Source organism: Giraffa tippelskirchi, chromosome X (assembly GCF_054371585.1).
Source record: "Giraffa tippelskirchi isolate mGirTip1 chromosome X, T2T-mGirTip1v1.2.pri, whole genome shotgun sequence".
Taxonomy (NCBI): Eukaryota; Metazoa; Chordata; class Mammalia; order Artiodactyla; family Giraffidae; genus Giraffa; species Giraffa tippelskirchi.
Genome location: NC_137289.1, coordinates 99,631,777 through 99,657,301, shown reverse-complemented (window position 1 = coordinate 99,657,301; position 25,525 = coordinate 99,631,777). Strand labels below are relative to the sequence as shown.

Below are 25,525 nucleotides of genomic sequence, written 5' to 3'. Positions count from 1 at the left end.
TTTGGCCACCATGGAACAAATTTCATGGTGTATGTGAAGAGGTGAATGTTCTGTTTTGGAGCCTTCATTCTCTGAAACATGCCTAGAGCTTAGATATAATTCTGTAGTTTCCAGAGGGCATTCACTGTTCCTCTCCTAAGTCTACTTTTCTGGGGTGAGTGGACTGGGCAGTTATTTTATTTCCCTCCTAATCAGAAAACAGGGGTCCAGAGAATAGAACTGATTTACTCAAGACTATATAGCAGATTATTAGCAGAGGAAGAGCAAAAACTTATTTGACGTTCAGATTTCTTGGTACCTGCTGTGTGACTTGAGGAAGCAGAGGCTCTTAAGAGATGATACTCACACAGCCCTGTCAAGGAGACTGAGAAAGAGTATATGTAAAGCTTTGGCTGTTGTGACTCAGCCTGCTCTGTTTTGGGACCTTGGGCTTCTCCTATTGACTGGAAGGTGGCAAAGATGACAGAGGTGGGTGAGGTGCTACCTAGAGTTGGGGATCCAGTTCACTGGGAGAGGCCTGCTGCTCTGTAGATGAAGTGGGCTGCTCTGTATCCCTTCTCCTGCCCTAAGATTAGGCCAGAAGATGGTCAGGTAGAGGGGGAGGCCAGCCTCTCTGAGCCATTTCTTCTCCAGGCCCAGACGAGAGTGAAACTGAACTACTTGGATCAGATTGCCAAATTCTGGGAAATCCAGGGCTCTTCCTTAAAGATTCCCAATGTAGAACGGCGGATCTTGGACCTCTACAGCCTCAGCAAAGTAAGAACAGGTTTTTCTCAAACCCCTCCCCACCCCACACCTTAATATCCTCGGTATTCTGGGGGCCACCTTGGTTTGGATATTGGATCTCTAGGCTACAGTGGAAGGGGCACAGCCTGGTAGCACACAAGTTGTCATCAGAACTTCTTGGCATCCCTTGGCTACAATTTGAGTCTGAGTGGTGGAGATAGGAGGGGGTAGTAGCCTCCAGTGAAGTAAGGGGCTGGAGTTGTCCTCATTGTCCTTTCTGTACCTACACACAGCAAATCACGTCCCTTCCTGCTTGTCCTTACAGATCGTGGTGGAGGAAGGTGGCTATGAAGCCATCTGCAAGGACCGTCGATGGGCTCGGGTGGCCCAGCGCCTCAACTACCCACCAGGCAAAAACATTGGCTCCCTGCTGCGCTCCCACTATGAACGCATCGTTTACCCTTATGAGATGTACCAGTCTGGAGCCAACCTGGTGGTAAGGATGCCAAGCCAGGGTGGGAGTAGGCTTTCCTCTGCCAGATGCAGATTTCCACACTTGTTCTTAATGGAACTGGTTCAGTGGAGTGGACTGGACACCTGGAGAGGTCTGGAAAGAGATGAAGTCTGGTTGTTGGGGAGATGCTTGGAAGGAGGGATGGTATAAGCAAAAGCATGAGAAGAATTCCCGTAGTGTGTGCTGGTGTCAGTGGTAAAGACCAGTTAGGCAGGGCCTGTTGGCAGGGGAGGGGGGATGAAACCACAACTTTGGTTGCCATTGTGGGGAGGGTAGAGGGAAGTCCTTGCTGTTGGGGGCTGGGGCCCCATGCCCTGACCCTTACCCTTCACCTATCCCCAGCAGTGCAACACACGTCCATTTGATAATGAGGAGAAGGACAAGGAATATAAACCTCACAGTATCCCCCTTCGACAGTCTGTGCAGCCCTCCAAGTTCAACAGCTATGGCCGGCGAGCCAAGAGACTGCAGCCTGATGTGAGTGCTTCCCTACTTCTAACAGAGCTTTAAGGGTGAAGAGAGTCCTCTTCCTCTGACCAAGACTCTCTTCCCTGTTCCACTCTCCCTTCTTTCAGTTCTCTGAGTTCTGAAAAGTAGTGTGCCTCTTTCTGGCTTCACTCTTGCTCTTCCTCTACACTCAACTGAGCTTCTGAGCTGGGTTTTGATCTCTTTGCTTAATATCTTCCCTGTGTCTGCTGTTCTTGCCTGCCTAGTTCCTTTCCTGACTCACTCTGCTTATAGGGGAAGAACTCTTTTTCTCCTTACACCTATATTCTAGCCTCAGAAAGAAGCTTATGTGCCAGCATTCTTCTGGGCATTGGGGCTACAACAGAGAAGAAGATGGACACTGTCCCTGGGCTCACCAAAGCATATAATTTACCAGATCATATTAGTCTCTGCCATTTATTGGTAGTGTCAAATATTTAGATTTCTTTATGTATATCTTTCTCAAGCCCCTTGTAACTGTGAGATAGGAGTTAATATTCTCATTTTACAGTTGGAAAAACTGAGATCCATCTTAAATACGTTCCAGGAGAGGAATGAGGAGGGAGCTCACTTACCCTCAAGTCTCCAAAAAGCAATCTAAATTCTTTCCCTGGCCTACCTGTGCTTCAGGCCTGGCATGAACTCGTGTGATATAGTCCAGGCTGTTCTTTTAGGATGGGGCAACCTGCAGTCTTGATTCATTTCCTTCTTTCTTCCTAGCCGGAACCCACAGAGGAAGACATTGAAAAGAATCCTGAGCTAAAGAAGCTTCAGATCTATGGGGCAGGCCCTAAGATGATGGGCCTAGGCCTCATGGCCAAGGATAAGACTCTGCGGAAGAAAGGTGAGGCCTGACAGGCTGGGGAAGTGTGATGAATGGCCTCACCTGGGGAGAGGAGGCGGGGCCCTAACTGTTCAGACTTGTACTTTAGAGCCATTCTCTCTCCCAGATAAGGAAGGGCCCGAGTGTCCCCCTACTGTAGTGGTGAAGGAGGAGTCAGGCGGGGACATGAAGGTGGAGTCAACCTCACCCAAGACCTTCCTGGAGAGCAAGGAGGAGCTGAGTCACAGCCCAGAGCCCTGCACCAAGATGACCATGAGGCTCAGGAGGAACCACAGCAATGCCCAGTTTGTAAGGACCCAGCCCTGACTTCCTAATGCTCTGCTTCTCATCCCTTCAACGAGCATTTCCCCAGCATGGCACTGGACCAGGTTGCATTAAACAGAAAAGTGGGCCTGGTGGGCCCTGCCCTCAGGTAGCTCACTTAATTGGGGAAACAAGGCCAGCTCACCTGGAGCAAAGAACAGGAAAGGGTGATCAAGTGCTGTCAACGTGAGGTGGTCGAAGGGTGCAGAGAAGGAGACTCCCTCTCCATTGCTTTAGGATAAAGGCTAAGCTCCTCATTACCATGCATGATCCAGTCCCAGCATACCTCTAGCCTCATTCCCCAGCACTGCCCACCTTACTTCTCTGCTATAGCCACACTGAACTACTTGTAGGTATGTTTGTTTTTCCCCCTGTTCTCTGTGCCATTGCCAAATTTCAGTTTGCCTTCAGGTTTCAGTTAGTTTCAAGTGTCACCTTTTCAGTGAAGTTCTTCTCAAGGCTGTTCCTCATCTCCAGCTGATTTGTGTGCTTCCTCCTCTAGGTTTCCATAGTACCCTTTTATGGGGAGCTATTGGTAGTTTCTACACTGCCTTTTAATTTTTATGAACTTGTGCCTCTGGACTATTGTACGCCTTTAGAAGGAGGATACCATGTCTTATTTATCACTGTACCATAGAGTCTGGCATAATGTTGAACACATAAGTGTTCAGTAAATGTTTATTGAATGAATAAAAATGGGGAATTCAGTATTGAATGATAAAGACTCTGCTCTCACAGCTCTACCAGTTAGTTTATTTGGGGAGATTCTTGCTTGTAGTTTAACTCCTGAGCTAGCATGACTAACCTGTACAAGGCCATGAATGATCCAGCCATCAAGCACGGTGGGTTTCTAACAGAGATCTCTGTGTACTAGGATACTGTCTGGAGGAGTCTGATGTTTGAAAGGCTGGACAGGGCTTGGGTTGATGAACTGCTGCCTCCCTCCCCTGGCAGATTGAGTCATATGTGTGCCGAATGTGTTCCCGAGGGGATGAGGATGACAAGCTCCTGCTGTGTGATGGCTGTGATGACAACTACCACATCTTCTGTTTGTTGCCTCCTTTGCCTGAGATTCCCAAGGGTGTCTGGCGGTGTCCAAAGTGTGTCATGGCGGTAAGGACTTCCCAGCCCCAATCTGTGTCTGCCTCATAGGCTGTCCTTGCCTTCCTTCATCTGATCTTATTGAAAGCAGCCTCCTAGCTCAGCCACAGTCTTATGTTTTGGGTCCCGAGGTTGGGCTGGGTTGGGCAGAGCTTTGGGAGAAAGAAGAAGAGGACATTCTGTGTTCTCTGGAAGCTCTCAGACCACCTGGGGAGGTGAGATTCATAATTAGATTGTACATGATGACATATAATCAAATGTTAAATTGTGTGTTAGAAATTCAGATGTAGAAGTTCAGAGGAGAGGAAAGTGACTAAGAGTAGTAATCAGGGAAGGTGTCAGCAATGAGATTTGGAGGACAGGAATATGAAGAAAAAAATGTTTTTTCAATTTCCAAGCTTTTTATTTTTTATTTCTTTTAGAAAGCTTGGAAAATAGACAAATGACCTATCATCTCACCACCTAGAGATAACCATTGTTAATAGTCTGGTATATTTTCTTCTCATCTTTTCGTTGTTGCGTATATATAACTATCTTTAACAGGTTTGGGATCATACTGTGTATTTTCATTTGTTACTTTATAATTATTTTTCTGTATTAAATTTATTCATGGGTATGATTTCTTATAAGGGGTTCATCATGTGGGTATAATATTTATTAGGTATTTTCCTTCTGTTGTGATAATTAAATTGGTTTGCACTGTTGTAGACTTCAGTTACAAGCGTTGGGCAGACTTTCTAGACTGGGGGATGGAGGAGTTCAGGAGTAAGGATATGTGGGGATAACGTACCTAGTGCAAGAGAGGCAGTGAGGAGAACACCTGAAGCAGCAGTGAGGGCTAAGAGGCCTGGTAAGTCTGCCAGTTTCATTTCATGAGCCTTTTACCTTGATCCAAATTCTGGGTTGCTCGTCTACGTCTTTTCCCTGAGTTTCTGGGAGAGTAGATGTTGATAGCCTCTCGCCCTGTCAGCTGTGGTCATAGAGTCCAGGTATGCATGTGTACACGGGGACACACACACACGAGGAAAGAGACTGGGGCAGTGTAATGCCTTGGTAGTGGTGGGGATTCCTTTAGGGGGGAGTTTGAATACCAACAGTATCATAGACAACAAAGATTGTCAGGTATACTTAGCTCTCTTTAAGTGGTCTTAGGCCAGTGAACCAGGTTGACATTTAGATTTCAGACATGAGCAGAAGGTGCATCTGACTCAGGGGTACATACAACTCTCATCTAAAACCATGACTATAAGTACAAAATGAGTTAGACATATGTCCTGTTTTCTGAGACAGTCTAAAGAACAGAAATAGTATGGAGTTTGACCCTAGGGGTTGGTGCCTTTGTTTCCCATCCTCCGAGCTACTGGAATATTCAGTGTTGTTTTCCCAGGCCTGTAGTTCCAGTCTCGGCATAAAAAAGTTTCTCTAAGCATCCTGTATCAACTCACATTTTGTCTTGAAAGAAAGAAAGTGACAGAAGAGCATGGGGTAGCATATTAAATCAGAGCCCATGGTTGAGATAGTCAAGTCCTGAAGGAAGAGAAGATAAAAGCATGGTAGAAGTGCATGTGAGGAATGAAGAGACTAACCACACTGAAGTGCTAGGAGAAAAAGATAGAGCTATGATGTGAGACCTGCCTCAGGGCCCTTCAGTACAGACCTAGGGCTGTTCTCCCTCCCAATTCCTACCCCATGTTCCAGCTCAGCTTTTGGGGATTCTCCACTTCTTTGCCTCTGCCTTGGTGACATGTTCTCCTTTGGGTTTCAGGAGTGTAAGCGCCCCCCTGAAGCCTTTGGCTTTGAGCAGGCTACCCGGGAATACACTCTGCAGAGCTTTGGCGAGATGGCTGACTCCTTTAAAGCCGATTACTTCAACATGCCCGTACACGTAGGTGATGGAGGGCTGGGGTAGTGTCAGGGCTAGGGTCATAGGCGCCTGATGGTCTATAGCTCGCCTGGGTCAATGGGGCCAAGATATGATGAGCCACAGTCATCAGCCACCCCTGTTCCTTAGATGGTGCCCACAGAACTTGTGGAGAAGGAATTCTGGCGGCTGGTGAATAGCATTGAGGAAGATGTAACTGTTGAGTATGGGGCTGACATCCATTCCAAAGAATTTGGTAGCGGGTTCCCCGTCAGTGACAGTAAGCGGCACCTAACCCCTGAGGAGGAGGTGAGTAGATGATTCATGGTTATACGTCAGCTGTGTAACTTAGGCAAGCCCTTCAGTATCTGAAAGACTCAGTATCTCTATAGGAAGGGGACTATTATGCCTGCCTTATGTGTTGCTATGAGATTTAGATGGGATGATGTGTGTAAAGAGTACAGCCTAGTATCTGGCATGGTATATCCAGCCATGAGATTGGCTATTTTTTGTCTGTAGAATGGGAATAGTATCCATTTTGCAAATTTTATAAGAATTAAATGAGAAGGTATTTGAAGTACCTGTCAGAGTACCTGGCTCATTCATAAGAAGTGTTCAGGGACTGGGATTGTAAGTGCAGGAAATAAAGAGGCCCTAGCCCTGTATTGCAAGAAGGGTACATTTTGGTCCAGGGCAGGGGCTTTTAACTTGCAGATACTTTTGTGAGTAGGCACATCTATAAACTTTCCTAAAATTGAAGTAAAGTGAAGTGAATTGAAATTTTGTCTATGCATTTGAGGGAGGCAGGGGGAAGAAAATCTGTAATATTTTTTAGACATTTCAGAAAGGTCTATGACATCAAAATTAAGGTTCCCTGGGCTAAAGAACTCAGTACCTTAGCAAAACTCTCATCTCTTTTCCACAAATACCTGACCTATCAGGAGTATGCTACGAGTGGTTGGAACCTGAATGTGATGCCAGTGTTGGAACAGTCTGTACTGTGCCACATCAATGCAGATATCTCTGGCATGAAGGTGCCCTGGCTCTATGTGGGCATGGTCTTCTCAGCCTTTTGTTGGCATATTGAGGATCACTGGAGTTATTCCATTAACTACCTCCACTGGTGAGTGGGGTCCTGGGCAGCCAAGGAAGCATTCAGGGTGGGCTCTTTGAGTGTCCACTCTATGTGTCCCCTTTCTTTTTGGCCAGGGGTGAGCCGAAGACCTGGTATGGGGTACCCTCACTTGCAGCAGAACATTTGGAAGAGGTGATGAAGAAGCTGACACCTGAGCTCTTTGATAGCCAGCCTGACCTTCTGCACCAACTTGTTACCCTCATGAATCCCAACACCCTCATGTCCCATGGTGTGCCGGTGAGTGCCTAGGAAATGGGCAAGGAATAGGAATGAGTTAGTGATGTCCTGTGTGGTGGTGGTGGTCATTGTCTAGAATATACCCCCATGCCTTTCTCAGTCTGTCTTAATCAGACTGTAGGTTTGATGGAAATAATAGTGGTTAGAGATACAGTGTGATGGTGAGCCCCCTGGGCCAAATGTTTTGGGGCAACACCTTAGGGGTGGATTCCACCAGTAGAAGAGGGAAATGAAGGAAGGACTGGGCAAGACAAGTCTCCTTACTGTTAAGGGCACACATCATTTTCATTCACCTCCTATTAGTCATAACTTAAGTCACATGGCCATATCTAGTTGTGAGAAAAACTGGAAAATCTGATTTTTATTAAGGATGGTCATGTACCAGCTACAAATTGGAGGTCATGTTATTATGGAAGAGGGTGAGAATGGATAGAGGGGGACAACTAGCAGTCACTGCTATACTTTCCATATTGTGACCCATCTTGGAGAAGTGAGTAGATCTGTTTACTTATTTAACAGGTCAGAGTTCTGTGGTAGTTACTTTGCAAATACATAAATGTATCACATCAAAATGTTGTGCAACAACATGTTATATGTCAGCTGTATCTCAATAAAGTTGGTGGGGAGTGGGGGGAATTAACATAAAAATAAAAAATGCCAATATCTTTCAGCATTTTAAAAAAAAGCTGAACTCAGAGTCCTGGCTTGTCCTATTCTCCTTCTCTGTAGTCTTCTCTCCCACTCTGGGTACACATCCTGGCTTACCTCTAAGGGGCTTTATATTCCTGGGAATTTCTAATGTTGATTAGCATCAGCCAGTTTTCTGGTATGGGTCTTAAAATAACCTGATCAGTAGTCCTGTAGGAATAGGACTGAGTACATCTTCCACCTCTGCTTCAGTCTTACTCATTCTGTGGTTATACTTCTCCCCACTCCCTTCAACTCACCATTCCCCCTACACACACACACACACACCACACCCCAGCCTTTAGCTACCCTGCCACTTAGTCTGATGTATGGGACATGGTAGACAGTCAGTACATACTGAATTAATATCTTCTTGAAATTCCTGATCACCTGAACAGCAAGTCTTTGGACTAGGTCAGTGGTTCTCACCAGAATTTATTGCCTTCAGCTTGTTTTACTATACTATATAATCTGCGAGTAATACTTTTACACGTTTTAGTAGTACTTAACTAAAGATTGAGATACCTAGGGAATTAGAGGAAATGAATTCTGTAACAGTTCAGGTCACCTTCCTCCACTTGGGGGAGATGGGGGGGGTACATTTTCCCTCTCTGCCTCACCTCATTTGAAAATGACTGGGCTCAAGGTATGGAAATGATCAAGGGCCCTTCAAGTTATGCTCTTTGCAAGTAGACATTGAGTCTGACGTTTCCTCAGTCTACTTCCTGATTGACAGCATCCTTTCTTTCCCACAATGTCAAGGAGAATTGTAAGAGTAGGAGAGGATTCTCCTTAAGGATTCAGACAGCTAAGATGGACGTGTGTGTGTGTGTGTGTATAAAATATATAGCTATTCATTCCTTGCCTCTTTTTTAAAAAGTCTTATCACAGACTCTTAAACATGTGCTCTTTGCATCCACCTCCACAGCATTTCTTCTGCTCATGGCTCCCCAGCTTCTCTGGCCAGCTGCTGTTACACCACCTCACCCTCTGTCTGCCCTGCCACTCCTATAGGTAGTTCCCAGCATCTCCAGGCTCTTAGACTTGACAGTATCCCCTCAATCCAAGACAACTGATTTTTCATATTGACATGTTGGCAGACTGCAATTTAGCCAGTTGGAGCTCCCTCAGCCATCTTTGGCTGCCCCCACCCACTACCACCTTACTCATCTTCCCCTTTGGTGAGAGAAGGCCATTTCTTCTTATAGATAAAAGATACATAGTATAAGTATTCTTATTATAAAAGAAACAGCCTCCTCTTTCAAAAAAAAAAAGGAAATACAAAGGTCACCTCTATTTTCCTCCACATTTTGTTTCCACCTGTTTTTTATGTAAATTTTGACATAACAGTAATCAGTGTATGGATTTTTATAATCTCTTTTGTTAGAGAATGGCATTGTCCAGCTTGATAGCCACTAGCCACATGTGGCTGTTGAGCACTTGAAACATGACTAGTCATAACTGAAATGTATTTAAAGTATAAAGCACATGTTGGTTTTAAAGATGTAATATGAAACAGTGTAAAATGCCTCACTAATACTTCTGTATACCAGTTACACATTAAAATGATATTGTGGATATATTAAATAAAATATATTGAAGTTACTTTCACCTGTTTCTTTTTACTTTTTTAATGTGGCTATTAGAGAATTTGAAAAGTATATATGTGGCTGGCATATTTTCGTTGGACAGTGCTGGTTTAGAATGATTTTTGCTTCCTCACCATGAACTATTTATACCATCTTTTTTGAAGAACAACTTTATTGCAGTGTAATTTACATACCATAAAAGTCATGCATTTTAAATGCACGGTTCAGTGAATTTACAAAGTTGTGCTACCATTACTATAATCCAGTTTTAAAACATTTCCATCACCCCAAAAGGATCCTGTGTACCCTTTTGCAGTCACTCTCCATTCCAACCCCTAGTCTCAAGCAACCACTAATGGACTGACTCTAAAAATTTGCTTTTTCTAGACAGTTCATATAAATGAAATAATATGTGGTCTTTGTATATCTGGGTTTTCATTTAGCATAATGTTTTTGAGGTTCATCTGTGTTAGAGCTTGTTTCAGAACTTCCTTTTTAAGGTGGAATAATATTATATTGTATGGATATACTAAATTTTGTTTGTCTATTCACCAGTTGATGGACTTTGGGGTCATTTTTTTAATAGCTGCAGAATATGAGGAAAGCTTTTTGGAAAAAAACTGTATAGGAAGGAAATAGTAAAGTGACATTGCCAAAATGAGGGTGCAGGAGCATTAGGTTTTATTTCTGGCTCTGTTATTTGAGGCTTTTCTAGGACTCAGTTTTCACATCTATAAAATCAAGGGTGGGACTAGATCATTCAACGGATATTGCTAGAACTCCCTGTGTGCAAGGCCTCTGGTCAATACCCTGAAAGCAAATAAACCAATCCCTGCCTTTGGTCGTGGGTAGTTGAGTAGAGGACAGAGATGAGTAAACAACTGGAATAAAATATTATTAGAGGTGTTACAGAAGAACAACAGACTGGGTCATTAGGAAGTTGAGGGAGGGGTCAGGAAAGTATTTGTAGAAGTGGCGACACTTGAAGAATACGAGTTTGTCTACTGAGGCTGTGGCTTTATCATGTAGATGTGAGGATTCAAGTGAGGGGTTCTCAACATGGACATTGCATGATCAGATTTGCATTTTGGTTGGGGAAGACAATTCTGGTTGATAATGGGGGCCAGTACGGTAGTACAAGCAGTAAATACTGATATTGTCTCTAAGTAGGAGTAGATTTGAGAAGAAAATGTATTGGAGGTGGGAGCTGATATATGACCTGAATAAATTTGGAGATTCAGTATTGTTAGGATGCTGATTCTCTCCACATTAATCTAGAATCCTAGCAGAGGAATTGTTGTGTTGAAGGCTATAAACATTTTAGGTTCTTAGTGTATATTAGCAATTTTGCTTTCTAGAGAGAAGTTATTGGTCCCCATACCTGCACTGTTCTTACTTGATTGTGTCTTCATCAGCGTTAAATGTTCATCTTAAAAAACTTTGTAAGACTTCTTGGTAATGGTGGCAAACTAAACATACACATGACTACTTCCATTCCTTATTGAAACTTCACTAAAATGACACAGGGATTTTTTTTTAAGGTCAAAAAATCACAATGATGGGGTAAACAAGAAAAGAGACAATGAAAAAATTCTTGAAATTAGGAAACAAGAAAACTGAAACTTAAATCAGTACCTGGAATATCTGAGAATCAATCTGAAAGCCGTGGGAATCTTCACCCACACTAGGTAGCGAGAAATGTGACCCTCCCTCACTCTAGCAAAAGATTATGAGGTGTACTTTTGAAATGGATCTCTGGATTGAGGTCTTTTAGGTACAGTTGAGGGTGGAGGTATAGCGAAACTACTAGAATTCATTGTATACTTACTGAATGCTGAGGTTCCCAGCCATCTTCCTCCACTTGACTCTTAGAACACTGGTAGCCAGACCTTTTTTCTTCAGGCACAGAAAATGAGCGAGTTTTCTCTGGGGACTCTTAACTGGCTCAAAAGGAAAGACCTAGAGTTTCCCAGACTAAGTGGCTTTACCCTACAGTGAAGCTCACAGTTGACAAACTTCGCCTCAGTACTCAGAACTTCCATTCAGTCTTTTCCTTTCTTACTTTTGAATATAAGTAGATAACTGAGAAAACTCTAGAACAAAGTAGAACCAAATGGTAAAAAAAGCAGTTTGAACAGAGGCTAGGCTGAGAGAAGTAAGCTTCTAAAAGAAAAGGAAAAGAAACCTCATTGAAACTTTCAGAGATGAGCATATGTTGCAAACATAAAATAAGAACAAGATGCTATTTTAAAAGAACATACTAAGAACAAAAAAAGAGCTCTTGGAAATTAAAATTAATGATAGCAAAAGTGGAAAACTAAATAAAAAGCATAGAAGATAAACAGTTAAGGATATCTTCCAGAAAATAGAATAAAAAGTTAAAGGTAGAAAAAGCTAGAGAAAATCAGAGACTTTTTTCTGGTAGTTCAATATTCAACAATTCTCTCTGAAAAGAGAATAAATGAAAACTGAAAGGATCAAATTATCAATGAAATTGTTTAACAAAATTTCCCTCAACTATAAGAGTTTCCAGAATCAAAGGGCCTACCAGTACATGAATGAGAATAGATCCACACCAAGGTATATCTGGTGAATTTTCATATCAAACACTGGGACCAGAAAACTCGTACAAGCTTTCTGAGAGAGAAAACTGGTTTCATTCAAAGCATTACAAATCAGAATGGCTTCAAACTTTTCAAAAGCAACATTGGAATCCAGAACACTAGAACCATGCCTTCAAAATGATTTTCAACTTAGAATTTTATATGTACAGTCAAATTATCAAGTGTGAGAGTAGAATAGAAATATTTTTCTAAATTCTTCCCACTGTTTCTCAGGAAGCTGTTGGATGATGTGCTTAATTAAGCACAGAAAAGGAACAAACCAAGAAAGAGGAAGACATGGGATCTAGGAAACAGGAAATCTGTCATGGGAGAGTGACAATCCAGGGAGGGCAGCTGGTCCCAATTGTAACAGATCATAAGGCTCTATGAGAGACTGCTACAGAAAGGTGAAAAGTGATAGAGTTTTACATTTGTCAAAGAGGTTGGGATTAAATTACTAATCCATGCATAGAAAACTAAGCAAATTGAGAAATAGAAGGCTATTTTTAATATAGTCTTGAGTCATGTTGTTTAGAATTGTTAAGGTGAATGCCAAAATAATCAGAAGAGGTGACAACCAATGGCTCTAGGAAATGGAGAATGACAGGGCCTGCTGATTTTATAACAGATCTTGTAGAATCACTTGCTATGAAACTGCTTACATGACTGGTAACAAAAATTGTTACTGAGAAAGGAATGGCCAGCTTAATGGAAAGTTATATTTTGAGTTTTTATAAAAATTATTAAGGAAGTTGAAATATTTTGGTATATTTCCTGCTTTTGACTAAAATTATCTTTTAAAAAATTTTATTTATTTATTTAAATTAGAGGCTAATTACTTTACAATATTTCCTGTCGTCACAAATCAAAATCTTGAGAACAGAGACCAATGGTCCTCTCTGTTGGAGTTGGAGGGTCTGGGAATCTGTTGTCAGACTGTTCCCTGAGACTTTCCTTCCTCTCCTTGAGGACTCTGCACTTAGATCAGGTTTCTGTAGACTATGGAAAACTTTTATCTCAACAATCTTGGCTTTTCGTCCTCAGGTTGTCCGCACAAACCAGTGTGCAGGAGAATTCGTCATTACCTTCCCTCGTGCTTACCACAGTGGCTTTAACCAAGGCTACAACTTTGCTGAGGCTGTCAACTTTTGCACTGCTGACTGGGTGAGTCTGGAGTGTGATGGGGGTGGCAAGGAGAAGCAGGAGGGTGGTAGGGAAGCTGAGGCACCATTGCCTCCAGACTTGGCTATACTCAACCTTGAACCTGTCCACAGCTGCCAGCTGGGCGCCAGTGCATTGAGCACTACCGCCGACTCCGAAGATATTGTGTCTTCTCCCATGAGGAGCTCATCTGCAAGATGGCTGCTTGTCCAGAGAAGCTGGACCTGAACCTAGCAGCAGCTGTACATAAGGAGATGTTCATCATGGTGCAGGAGGAGCGGCGTCTACGAAAGGCCCTGCTGGAGAAGGTGGGTGGTGGGGAGAGTGCACAGAATTGGGTCCCCTAGTCTGGCAGAGGTAGGGAGAGGAAGAAGTAGTAGTAGCCTCTACTCTTGGGAAGTACTGAAAAGAACTAGACACATCTAAGTTGGAAACTACATTCCATTCTCTACCATTTACTAATAACTGTTGGCAAGTTAATTTATTTGACTGAGCATCAGCACCTCCATCTGAAAAAAAATGGAGATTACAATTGTGCTTATCTTTTGGGATAGTTGAGTGGATTTGAGATGTTAAGTGGGCTTCCCAGGTGGCTCAGTTGGTGAAGTGTCTGCCTGCAGCAAGGGAGACCCAGGTTCGATCCCTGGGTCAGGAAGATCCCTTGGAGAAATGGCAACCCACTCCAGTACTCTTGCCTGGAAAATTCCATGGATGGAGGAGCCTGGTAGGCTACAGTCTATGGGGTCGCAAAGAGTTGGACATGACTGAGCGACTTTACTTTCACTTTCTTTTCTTTCAAGATGTTAAGTAAGTGACCCATAGCAGGTGCTGGTATAGCTGCTATTCGTGATTATTTAAATAACCCAATAAGACCAACTGACATAACGAAACCCCCACTTGCTGGTAAGCTGGACAACCTTTTTAGGTTACCTAACCTCTCATAGTCTCACTCTCCCACTCTATAAAATGGGAATAAATACCTAACTTGTGTGATGGTTGTAAAGCTTGAGTAAGGTGATTTATGTCAAAGCATCTATTACTGCACTTTCAGTGTAGCACCTGCTATTATTGATAATATTAACACATGAACAAAATAATTGAAATATGGAATATTAAGAAATGCCATTTTATTGCAATTCAAATGGTTCAGCAGTTCAGATTGGATTAGTATTACTGAGTAGAAGGCAGATAGATTCCTCCTAACATATTAGTTTTGTTGGAAGGTGAGTGGGACTGCTGTTCATGTAGTTTAGCTGCCTTCTTAAAGCTCCAAACTTGCTCAGTTAGGGAATTGACTTAGTGAGAGTGCTCCATAGGATGACAAAAGAATGCTGGTCCTGAGGAATCCCATGCTGGATCCCTTTTCTTAAAATAGGGAAATTTAGGCTAGTATTTTTTTATTTTAAAGCTCATTTATAACTTTCCTATGAGCATGAGCAGTAAGAATTGCAGCTTTGGTAAGTGTTGGAAGTCTGGGGCCTCTCAGTCTATGGTATTAGTTGATAGGCTTTTCTAGGCATCATTTTTTCTCTCTGTTCAGTGCTGTTATTAAATGATGATTTTGGGGCTATGCTAGGCTACAGGAAGGAGCCAAAGCAAGGTGGGAAAAGTAGATGTTCCTATACTAACACTCAGAATTCTCTACATTTGACCCTTACCTAAAAGAAGAATTCTGGAACCCCTAGTCTCAAAATTCTGTAAAAGATTGTGTGTATGTGTGTGTGTCCTTTTCTAGCGAGAGGGCTCAAATTCTGTAAAAGATTGTGTGTGTGTATGTTTGTGTATGTGTTTGAGTCCTTTTCTAGCAAGAGGGCTCATAGCCTACATCCAGTTCTCTGAGGAGTCCGTGATCCAAGAATACCGAGGGGCTTCATCCTGAGAGCAGCACTCTCTAGCTTCAGGTTCAAAATAGGCTGTAGTCACATTCTCACTTTGTGCAGGTTACTCTCTCTAAGACTTTGAGGTAGGCCTGTGAAATATGTGTCTTTATCGGAAAATTCGCTAATAGCAGTAAACATTTGTTGAGTGCCTATTTTTCCCCCTCCTATAGTCATCATGTTATACATTAGACTCCCCCAAATCTATCTATTTTCTAACTGGAAGTTTGTGTCCTTTGACTAGCATCTTCCTATTTTCCCTCCCTCCCTAGCCCTTAGCCACCACCATCCTACTCTGTTTCTTTTTTGTTTTGTTTGGCCATGCTGAAAGCCGGCTTGCAGGTTCTCAGTCCCCCGACCAGGGGTTGAACCCAGGGCAGGGCAGTGAAAAACCTGGAATTCTTTTTATTTATTTTTTTTAATAAATGTATTTATTTTAGTTGGGTGCTAATTACTTTACAGTATTGTAGTGGTTTTTGCCATACATTGACATGAATCAGCCATGGATTTACATGTGTTCCCCATCCTGAAACCCCTCCCACCTCCCTCCCCATCCCATCCCTCTGGGTCATCCCATTGCCCCAGCCCTGAGCATTTGTCTCATGCATCGAACCTGGAATGGTGTTCTGTTTCACATATGATAATATACATGTTTCAATGCTATTCTCTCAGAATGTCCCACCCTCACCTTCTCCCTCAGAGTCCATAAGACTGTTCTGTGCATCTGTGTTTCTTATTGTGTCTCGCATATAGGGTTATCGTTACCATCTTTCAAATTCCATATATATGCATTAGTATACTGTATTGGTGTTTTTCTTTCTGGCTTACTTCACTCTGTATAATGGGCTCCAGTTTCATCCATCTCAATAGAACTGATTCAAATGTATTCTTTTTAATGGCTGAGTAATATTCCATTGTGTATATGTACCACCGCTTCCTTATCCATTCGTCTGCTGATGGGCATCTAGGTTGCTTCCATGTCCTGGTATTGTAAACAGTGCTGCGATGAACATTGGGGTACACGTGTCTCTTTCAATTCTGAAAACCTGGAATTCTAACCACTAGGCCACCATGGAACTCCTACTACTTTGTTTTTAGGAGTTTGGCTTTTTTAGACTCCATATATAAGTGATACTCTGTGATATTTGTCTTTTTTGTCTGATTTGTTTGACTTAGTATAATGCCCTCAGGGTCCATCTGTGTTGTCACAAATGGCAAGATTGCTGTCTTTCTTATGGCTGAGTAATGCATATTTCATTATATGTATATGTACATATACGTGCACACCACATCATCTTTATCCATTCATCCATTTATGGACTCTTAGATTATTTCCGTATCTTGGCTATTGTGAATAATGCTGTAGTGAACATGGGAGTTCAGATATCTTTTTGAGATCCTAGTTTCATTTCCTTTGGAGTATACCCAGAAGAGGGGTTGCTAGATCATATGGTAATTCTTTTTTTGAGAAACCTTCATACTGTTTTCCAAAGTGGCTGTACCAGTTTGCATTCCTACCACAGTGCACAGTTTCCCTTGTCTCCATATTCTCTCCAACACGTATCTCTTTTCTTTTTGATAATAAGCCATTCTGACAACTGGGAGGTGATATTATGGTTTTGATTTGCATTTTCCTGATGGTTAGTGATGTTGTACATTTTTTCACGTACTTACTAGCCATTTGTATGTCTTCTTTGGAAAAACATGTTTTCAGGTCCTCTGCCCAGTTCTTATTTGGGTGTTTGGGGTTTTGCTGTTGAGTTGTATGAGTCCTTTATATACTTTGGATGTTAACCGCTTATCAAATAGATGGTTTGCAATTATCTTCTCCCATTCCATGGGTTGCCTTTTCATTTTGTTGATGATTTCTTTTGCTGTGCAGATGCTTTTTAGTTTCATATAGTTCCGCTTATTTATTTTTGCTTTTGTTGCTTGTGCTTTTTAAAGATACCATGTACAAGAAATCATTGCCCACATCAATATCCAGGAACATTTTCCCTAGATTTTCTTCTAGGAGTTTTATGGTTTCAGTTCTTACGTTTAAGTTTTTAATCTATTTCAAGTTAATTTTCATGAGTGATATAAGATAAAGGTCCAGTTTCATTTTTCTACATGTGATTATCCAGTTTTCCCAGCACCATTTATTGAAGAGACTGTCTTTTCCCCACTGAGTATTCTTGACTCCCTTGTCAAATATTAGTTGAGTGTATATATGAGAGTTTATTTTTGGGCTTACCATTGGTTTGTGTGTCTATTTTTATGTCATTACCATACTGTTTTGATTACTACAGCTTTGTAATATAGTTTGAAATCAAGAAACTTGATGCCTCCAGCTTTGTTTTTCTTTCTCAAGGTTACTTTGACTATTGATGGCCTTTTGTGGTTCCACTATTCTAAGTGCTAAGATACTTTTCTAAGTCCTTAGTGACTTTACCTTTGTTAATCCTCATAACAACCCAATGAGAATAGTACCATAGTCTCCATTTTACAAAATAGGGAAACTGAAACCCAGAGAGGTTTAATTAACTCTATATCAACACAGCTAGATTTGTAATGTGCAGTGGACTCATATCATATGAGCAGGGTTTGTAATGTGCAGAGCACATTTGTGGCAGGGTGGGATTTGTAATGTGCAGTGGACTTACACAGAAGTTAGGTCAGTACAGAAGACAAAAACTGTTAGAATCAAAATTTGCCCATAATGTATAGCATTGTATTATCTTTCAGTTACTCCAAGATAGCTGGCTTTTCCTCCATTTTTGGAGTGGATTGCTTTTTCTTCATCTAATCAACAGATAAAGTCATTGGCTTAGGTTTGGAACTTTAAACATTGGATACAAGCACGTAGAGTTTATTTCTCTTAAGTTATAGATGTGTGTGCAGTGTGCTGCTAAAGCAGCCAGCACAGTGCCTAGAGCACAGTGGGCACTGAGTGCCTGGAAGCTAGCATTATTCCCCAGTACACGACACTTGTCTTGGCTACTTCCACATATTGCCATCTCTCTGGTGCCTTGTTCCACACTTTCCTCACCTTCTGTCACCCCTAAGGCCCTTTCTGCTAATCTGAAACTTACCTGATTTTTCTTCCTCTCAGCCTACATTGATCTTACCCTGCTTCATATGATTACCCAGCTTTGAGAGTCTGGACTTCACAGAGGCAGTGTGATCTGTGGAGTTTTGTCTCCTTCATAGCTCTTAGCACAGATTTGAGTCTTTAACGTGGAGCTCAGTGGTGGCTGAGTTAGGGGTTTCTGCAGCCCTGTTCTGGTTCTATATAATGAACACCCCCAGGGCATCACCGAAGCTGAGCGAGAAGCTTTTGAGCTGCTCCCGGATGATGAACGCCAGTGCATCAAGTGCAAGACCACGTGCTTTCTATCAGCCCTAGCCTGCTATGACTGCCCTGATGGCCTTGTCTGCCTTTCCCACATCAATGATCTCTGCAAGTGCTCCAGTAGCCGGCAGTACTTGAGGTGAGAAGGGGGCCTACCTGGAGGAAGTGGGCTAAGGAGGGGGATGCACAACTGGGCCAGATGTGCTCTTCCCTGCCCTCTTCCTGTAGGTATCGGTACACCTTGGATGAGCTCCCTGCCATGCTCCATAAGCTGAAGGTCCGGGCTGAGTCCTTTGACACGTGGGCCAACAAAGTGCGAGTGGCCCTGGAGGTGGAGGATGGGCGGAAGCGCAGTGAGTGATGGGGGGACGGAGGGACTCCACAGGCAAGTTCTACTCCCTTTTCTTCTGTACCCTCCACCCCCTTCCTCTGCCTTTACTCAATACTGCCTACTCCTTGCTGCTCTTATTCTCTCTCCAGGCCTTGAAGAGCTGAGGGCACTAGAGTCAGAGGCCCGTGAGCGGAGGTTTCCTAACAGTGAGCTGCTGCAGCGACTAAAGAACTGCCTGAGTGAGGCAGAGGCTTGCGTGTCCCGGGCTCTGGGGCTGGTCAGCGGCCAGGAAGCTGGGTATGGCAGCGTGAGGCATTGGGCACAGATAGCCTACTGAGGAACGAGCACCTTAGGAAAAGGACTATTGGCGAGGGGTGGTGGTGAGCTCTGAGTACCATTAGCAGGTGACATCAGCAGGAAGCTGACAAGCACTGCCACTGGAGGAATTGGGGAGGCAAGGAGGCCAGGCAACTAGAACGGAGAGGAGTACCTCAGTGCTAAAAAAGCTAGGATTGTTTCTTTTTATCAGTACCTGAAGGTACTGATTTCAAACAGGCTGAGGTCAGGGAGTTGTGGGAGGTTTAGGGATAAGAAAAGGACACAGAAGCATACATTTAATCTGAGAGTTCACAGTAGAATATGGATAATTGTCCAGCTTCTGTTGCCATCAATTTCTAAGCTTTCCCCACCAAATAAATCCTATATTCCTCTCTTCTAATTCTTTCCCCTCATCATATGAACATGCATGTATCTTAAAACTCTCCCTCTAACCTGGGCATTTGCAGGGAACTGTGAAGTATGAGAGGTCAAGGTGGGCAGGTATGAGTAAAGGTGTTAGCACAGAGATGGAGGAAGTGGACTGGATTGGACTTGAAACCCTACATGTGAAACTCCATAGCCCCCACAGGATGGCTGGTCTGCAGATGACCCTTGCTGAGCTCCGCGCCTTTCTGGACCAGATGAACAACCTGCCTTGTGCCATGCACCAGATTGGGGATGTCAAGGTGAGGAGGGGTGAACTTGGGATGCTGCTAAGGGTTTAGGGGAGGGATCGGGGGACCTGAGCAGCAGGCCACTCTTGACTTCTTTCAAAAGTGGCAAGTATTTGGGCAAGACAGGATGCACCTGTGAGAGTAACGTAAGTAGGAGGCAAAGGGTTTAGCAAACTGTTAGAAATGGGATTTAAGGGGCAAGTGGCATGGGTACAGATACAGGATACATAGTCAAGGAAAGGTTTCCTCTTCAAGGTAGAATAGGAGAAAGGAAGTAACAAGGGTGTTTGTGGGCCTGGAAAGCTGAGTCAAGTTCAGGAAGGTACAGAAATAGGATGGAAAGAGCAGTGGACACCAGTGTGAGTGTAGAGATTGTGAGAAGGCCAAGCATAGCAGAACATTTTTAGGACAGAGGGTCTCCTGATGATATACATCAGAATCCTCTGGGCGCTTAAATAAAGCATAGACTCCTACTGCTGCTGCTTAGTCACTTCAGACCTGTTTGACTTTGTGTGAACCTATGGACTGTAGCCCGCCAGGCTCCTCTATCCATAGAATTCTCCAGTCAAAAGTACTGGAGTGGGTTGTGGTTGCCATGCCCTCCTCCAGGGGATCTTCCCAACCCAGGGATCAAACCCGGGTCTCCTCCATTGCAGGCAGATTCTTTACCACTGAGCCACCAGAGAAGCCCTTTAGACTCCTGACCAGTCCCTATTAAGAATCTCAAGGAGTAGACCCAGAGATCTGCATTTTAACAAATGTCCCAGGGTATTTAGTGGGCAGTGAGTATTAGGAACCACTGCTTAGGGCCTGGTGAAGGAAGAGTGCCTAGACCATGCTAGGTTCTCTTCTCAAATACTGAAGGGTAAGAAGGTAAGTAGGGCAGAGGTATGTGGTGGTGGGACCTCTGTGTGGGCTCTGCTGAGGAGTTTGTTTTTTGTTTGTGTCCTGGTAGGGTATTTTAGAACAGGTGGAAGCCTACCAAGCTGAGGCCTGTGAGGCTCTGGCCTCATTGCCGTCCAGTCCAGGGCTCCTGCAGTCCCTGCTGGAGAGAGGGCGGCAGCTCGGAGTGGAGGTACCTGAAGCCCAGCAGCTCCAGCGGCAGGTGGAACAGGCACAATGGCTAGATGAGGTTAAACGCACACTGGCCCCCTCAGCCCGAAGAGGCACCCTGGCTGTCATGCGGGGACTGTTGGTGGCAGGTGCCAGTGTGGCCCCTAGCCCTGCCGTGGACAAGGCCCAAGCTGAATTGCAGGAGCTACTGACCATTGCCGAACGCTGGGAGGAGAAGGCCCATCTTTGCCTGGAGGCCCGGTAGGTCCAGCTTCTTCCCCTCCCTCCTCTACTGCATCCTTCAGAGTTAGCAGAGAAGCTGAAGATGATTCCCATGGGTGGCCTTAGACACCAGACTCCTGTACTGGTGTATTGACTATCCTATCCTCCCCTTTTTTGTTTAACTTTGTATTACATGTAGAGGCAGAGATAGTCTTAGGGAGAAACAGAGATGGACAAATACAGAGCCATATAGAGGACTAGCTCCACAGGCTGACGTGTGCACACACTCATGAGAAGTACCAATAGACAGATGAACACATGTCAGTAGAAAGACCCCACACATGGGACAGTCTGACAAACTGCAATTCCCAGATTAATACTACAGGTTGTGTGTGTAGGCCCTGCCAGCAGGCAGACAGACTGGTGGACAAGCAGAGCATGGGGATACGGCAGAAGTTTGGTGCGTGCAATCTGGAACAAGCAGAGACTGACAGCCACTTGTAGGCAGAATATAAGCAAGTAGGCCCAAGTGGCAGCCACAGGGTCTCATACTGCTATACCCGAAAGTCAGGCTGGGTTTCTGGTCACAGAGACCATCCCAGACTGAGGCCTCTTTTTTCCCTACCTTTAGGCAGAAGCATCCACCAGCCACGCTTGAGGCCATAATTCATGAGGCAGAAAACATCCCTGTTCACCTGCCCAACATCCAGGCTCTCAAGGAGGCTCTTGCTAAGGCCCGGGCTTGGATTGCTGATGTGGACGAGATCCAAGTGAGGACCTTGTTGCCCCACCCACCCTTCACCCTAGATCTTCAGTCCAGATGGGAGAGATGGCGTACACTGCATTGTGCTGGGTTGAGTTGGGTTGGTTAGAGCGAGGAAGGAGGCACAGCATGTCGTGAGGAGGCAAAATGTGCTTGGTGAGCAGTGTGAAGAAGGGTTGCGAGGCCTGAGGGAAGATAGGATGCTGGTTAAGATGAGAACGGTAGGGGCAGGGAGGCTAAAAGAGGCCAACCACAACAACGTAACTGGTCTGGTGGTCCTGGGGACTGCCTGAATATCTGGAGGCTGAGCCAGTGAATGTAGGAGTTGGAGGAGAGAGCCAGGTAGGCATACCTTCCTTAGGATGAGCCTGTTTTCTTCTGGCTCAAGACTGTGAGTCCAGTCCATCTTTCCAATTTATGGCCAGGGACAGAGTAGCATCAGTAGATGTTGGCGAGTTGAACTGAGCTTTCTCTTGCCCTGTCCCAGAATGGTGATCACTACCCCTGCCTGGATGACTTGGAGGGTCTGGTGGCTGTGGGCCGGGACCTACCTGTGGGGTTGGAGGAACTGAGACAGCTAGAGCTGCAGGTACTGACGGCACACTCCTGGAGGGAAAAGGCCTCTAAGACCTTCCTCAAGAAGAATTCTTGCTACACTCTGCTGGAGGTGAGGCCTGGAACCTTGACCCACAGCCTCTCCTGCCTCTGGCCCAGATGATGTGAGACAGCTCATGTGAGAACGTGGGTTTGGGGGCTTTGAGCATGGGAAGGAGGGGAAACCCAGACATTCCCCCTCTGTCTGTCTGCCTCAGGTGCTCTGCCCGTGTGCAGACGCCGGCTCAGACAGCACCAAGCGCAGCCGTTGGATGGAGAAGGAGCTGGGGTTGTACAAATCTGACACAGAGCTGCTGGGGCTATCTGCGCAGGACCTCAGGGACCCAGGCTCTGTGGTAAGGAGCTTAGGCCCAGATGGGGAGAAGAGTCTGGCAATGATAGTGTCTGAGCCTGGTGACCATGGGAAGACCGCTTGCTCCCTCTGCATCAGTTCTCCTGGTTTGGGAGTGGGGTGTTCATGGTGCCAGAGAAGGAGGGTTGGGGTGCTGACCTCTCCTCCCCTGTCCTGGGCGCGGCAGATCGTGGCCTTCAAGGAGGGGGAACAGAAGGAGAAGGAGGGAATCCTGCAGCTACGTCGCACCAACTCCACCAAACCCAGTCCACTGGCATCATCGACCACAGCTTCCTCTGCAACCTCCATCTGTGTGTGTGGGCAGGTGCCAGCTGGGGTGGGAGCTCTGCAGTGTGACCTGTGTCAGGACTGGTTCCATGGGCGATGTGTGTCGGTACCCCGCCTCCTCAGTTCCCCAAGGCCCGGTCCCACCCCATCCCCACTGCTGGCCTGGTGGGAGTGGGACACCAAATTCTTGTGTCCGCTGTGCATGCGCTCACGGCGCCCACGCCTGGAGACCATCTTGGCACTGCTGGTAGCGCTGCAGAGACTGCCTGTGCGGCTGCCTGAGGGTGAGGCCCTACAGTGCCTCACAGAGAGGGCCATCAGCTGGCAAGGCCGTGCAAGGCAGGCTCTGGCCTCTGAGGATGTGACTGCTCTGTTGGGACGGCTGGCTGAGCTTCGCCAGCGGCTGCAGGCTGAACCCAGGCCCGAGGAGCCCCCTACATACCCTTCAGCCCCTGCCTCTGACCCTCTCAGAGAAGGCAGTGGCAAGGATATGCCTAAGGTGAGCTGTGCAGCCCAGCTCTTTCACCCTCAAGTTCCTGTCTCCTAGCCCTTGCCCTTACTTAGGCTCCAGCCCTACCCCTGCTCTCTGACTTTTGGTCTCCTTTGGCCTGGCCTTCTTGCCCCATTCTGCCTCCTCTCCAGATCCCTGTAATGCTCAATGCTGGCAGCCTGTGTCTGCCCTTCTCCAGGAGGTGGAGGGTCCCAAGTCTGAGGTTGGGGGTCAGCAGTAGGACCTGGTTCTTCAGTTACCACTACCTTTTCTTGATCTCTTTGGCAGGTGCAGGGGTTGCTGGAGAATGGAGACAGCATGACCAGTCCTGAGAAGGTAGCCTTGGGGGAGGGCTCAGGTAAGAGAGGTAGGTCTAAGTGTGGGTAGGCTGTTAGTGGATCTCACCAGAGTGACTCCTGTGGTCTTTAGCTCTGTTGTGGTAGGGGGTAGGGGTATAACCAGGAGTAGCCTCTAACCCAACCTGTCCCCACAACCCCCCCAGACCTGGAGCTGCTGTCCTCGCTGTTGCCACGGTTGACTGGCCCTGTGTTGGAGCTGCCTGAGGCAACCCGGGTCCCCCTAGAGGAGCTCATGTTGGAGGGGGACTTGCTTGAGGTGACCCTGGATGAGAACCAGAGCATCTGGCAGCTGCTGCAGGCTGGGCAGCCTCCAGACATGGAGCGGATCCGCACACTTCTGGAGGTGAGGAGAGGACAGGTCATGTGCAGGGCTGGGAGGTCAGATGGAACAGGCAAGGAGCCCAAGCCTGACCACTTGTGCTGCACCTCTTTTTGCCTGTTGTGATCACAGCTGGAGAAGGCAGAGCGCCATGGGAGCCGAGCACGGGGCCGGGCACTGGAGAGGCGGCGGCGGCGGAAAGCAGATCGGGGTGGGGAGGGTGATGACCCAGCCCGAGAGGAGCTAGAGCCAAAGAGGGTACGGAGCTCAGGGCCAGAGGCCGAGGAGGCCCAGGAGGAGGAGGAGCTGGAGGAGGAGACTGGGGGTGAGGGCCCACCCCCACCCCTGCCCACCACTGACAGCCCCAGCACCCAGGAGAATGGCTTGGAGCCTGCACTAGGGGCCAGTTCAGGCTCCTTGGGCCCTTTTCCCACTTTGACTCCCCGGCTGCATGTGCCCTGCCCACAGCAGCCGCCTCAGCAACAGTTGTGACAGTGGCTGAGCCTAGCACAGACCCCAACAGAGACCCCTTGGCCTCAAGGATCCTCTTTCTGACCATCAAGCCTGCTTCTTGGGAGGTGGGCGAGTAGGGGGGATGACCACCCCAGCCCACCCCTGAGTCCCTTGACTTTTATATTCTGACTCCAAGGTATTGTTCAGACCTCAGCTCCTGGGGGCTGGCCCCTGGAGTCCCCCTCCCTGGTAGCCTCTAACCAGCATTCCTAGACACCTGAGGCAGATAGACGGATGGGCAGGTGGCAGGGGGGTGGCTGGGGCTGGGCCAGCACCATTCCAGAGAGACAGCCAGTGCATATGCAAACTGGGGGAATCTCCTCTCCCTTCTCTCCCCAGTTGTGGCCCTGGCCAGGCCATGCTACACTAACCTCACCTCCCCCTCTCACTCTTCCTCCTCCTTCCCCCCTTCTCCTGCCTCCATGCCTCCCCTCCCCTCCTCCCTTCCCCTGACTTCCACCCAGGAGGAGGAAACTTCACATAGCTGTGCTCACAGTTTATTATTTTGAAGAATTTGGTTGGGGAGCTGAGGAGGGCTCCCTGAGATCTGAAGAAAGCTTTTGGTGCTTGTCCTCATTACCACCTTGACCTTCCCTCCATGTCATGCCCTGTCTCCTTTCCTCCTCCTGGGTTCATGTTGTAATAAAAGAAGATTGTTGGTGTGTAATTAAGTTGTTCAAAAGAAAAAAAAAGCAAAACAAGAAACTTGGTTCCAACTGAAGCCTATTTTAATTTTATTTTATTATTTTCCTCTTGTTAGAAATAAAACCCTTAGCAACATTTTTTTGAAA

At 45.7% G+C, this 25,525-nt stretch overlaps 1 protein-coding gene across 23 annotated transcripts in view; it reads left to right on the top strand.

The window, feature by feature from the left end:
• The window catches only part of KDM5C (lysine demethylase 5C), a 31,559-nt gene extending 6,034 nt beyond the window's left edge, over nucleotides 1–25,525 (top strand). Inside the window, exons 3-27 of one of the 23 annotated variants that reach the window (XR_014076057.1) lie at nucleotides 634–756; nucleotides 1,052–1,222; nucleotides 1,583–1,717; nucleotides 2,447–2,570; nucleotides 2,677–2,858; nucleotides 3,828–3,986; nucleotides 5,740–5,859; nucleotides 5,986–6,144; nucleotides 6,777–6,958; nucleotides 7,045–7,207; nucleotides 13,131–13,250; nucleotides 13,361–13,555; nucleotides 18,416–18,597; nucleotides 18,687–18,811; nucleotides 18,939–19,086; nucleotides 19,688–19,793; nucleotides 20,737–21,095; nucleotides 21,688–21,826; nucleotides 22,307–22,486; nucleotides 22,632–22,769; nucleotides 22,953–23,559; nucleotides 23,838–23,901; nucleotides 24,046–24,245; nucleotides 24,354–24,479; nucleotides 25,199–25,525. Coding sequence is in view for 21 of the 23 variants with exons in the window: in XM_081566975.1 (XP_081423101.1) it covers nucleotides 634–756; nucleotides 1,052–1,222; nucleotides 1,583–1,717; nucleotides 2,447–2,575; nucleotides 2,694–2,858; nucleotides 3,828–3,986; nucleotides 5,740–5,859; nucleotides 5,986–6,144; nucleotides 6,705–6,958; nucleotides 7,045–7,207; nucleotides 13,131–13,250; nucleotides 13,361–13,555; nucleotides 18,416–18,597; nucleotides 18,687–18,811; nucleotides 18,939–19,086; nucleotides 19,697–19,793; nucleotides 20,737–21,095; nucleotides 21,688–21,826; nucleotides 22,307–22,486; nucleotides 22,632–22,769; nucleotides 22,953–23,552; nucleotides 23,832–23,901; nucleotides 24,046–24,245; nucleotides 24,354–24,713 (4,491 nt within the window). In the remaining 2 variants the exon portion in view is untranslated. Of the gene's footprint in view, nucleotides 1–633; nucleotides 757–1,051; nucleotides 1,223–1,582; nucleotides 1,718–2,446; nucleotides 2,576–2,676; nucleotides 2,859–3,827; nucleotides 3,987–5,739; nucleotides 5,860–5,985; nucleotides 6,145–6,704; nucleotides 6,959–7,044; nucleotides 7,208–13,130; nucleotides 13,251–13,360; nucleotides 13,556–18,415; nucleotides 18,598–18,686; nucleotides 18,812–18,938; nucleotides 19,087–19,687; nucleotides 19,794–20,736; nucleotides 21,096–21,687; nucleotides 21,827–22,306; nucleotides 22,487–22,631; nucleotides 22,770–22,952; nucleotides 23,560–23,831; nucleotides 23,911–24,045; nucleotides 24,246–24,353; nucleotides 24,756–24,834 lie in introns of those variants that run through there. The other 22 variants (XM_081566990.1, XM_081566989.1, XM_081566986.1 and 19 more) reach the window with 22 other exon arrangements.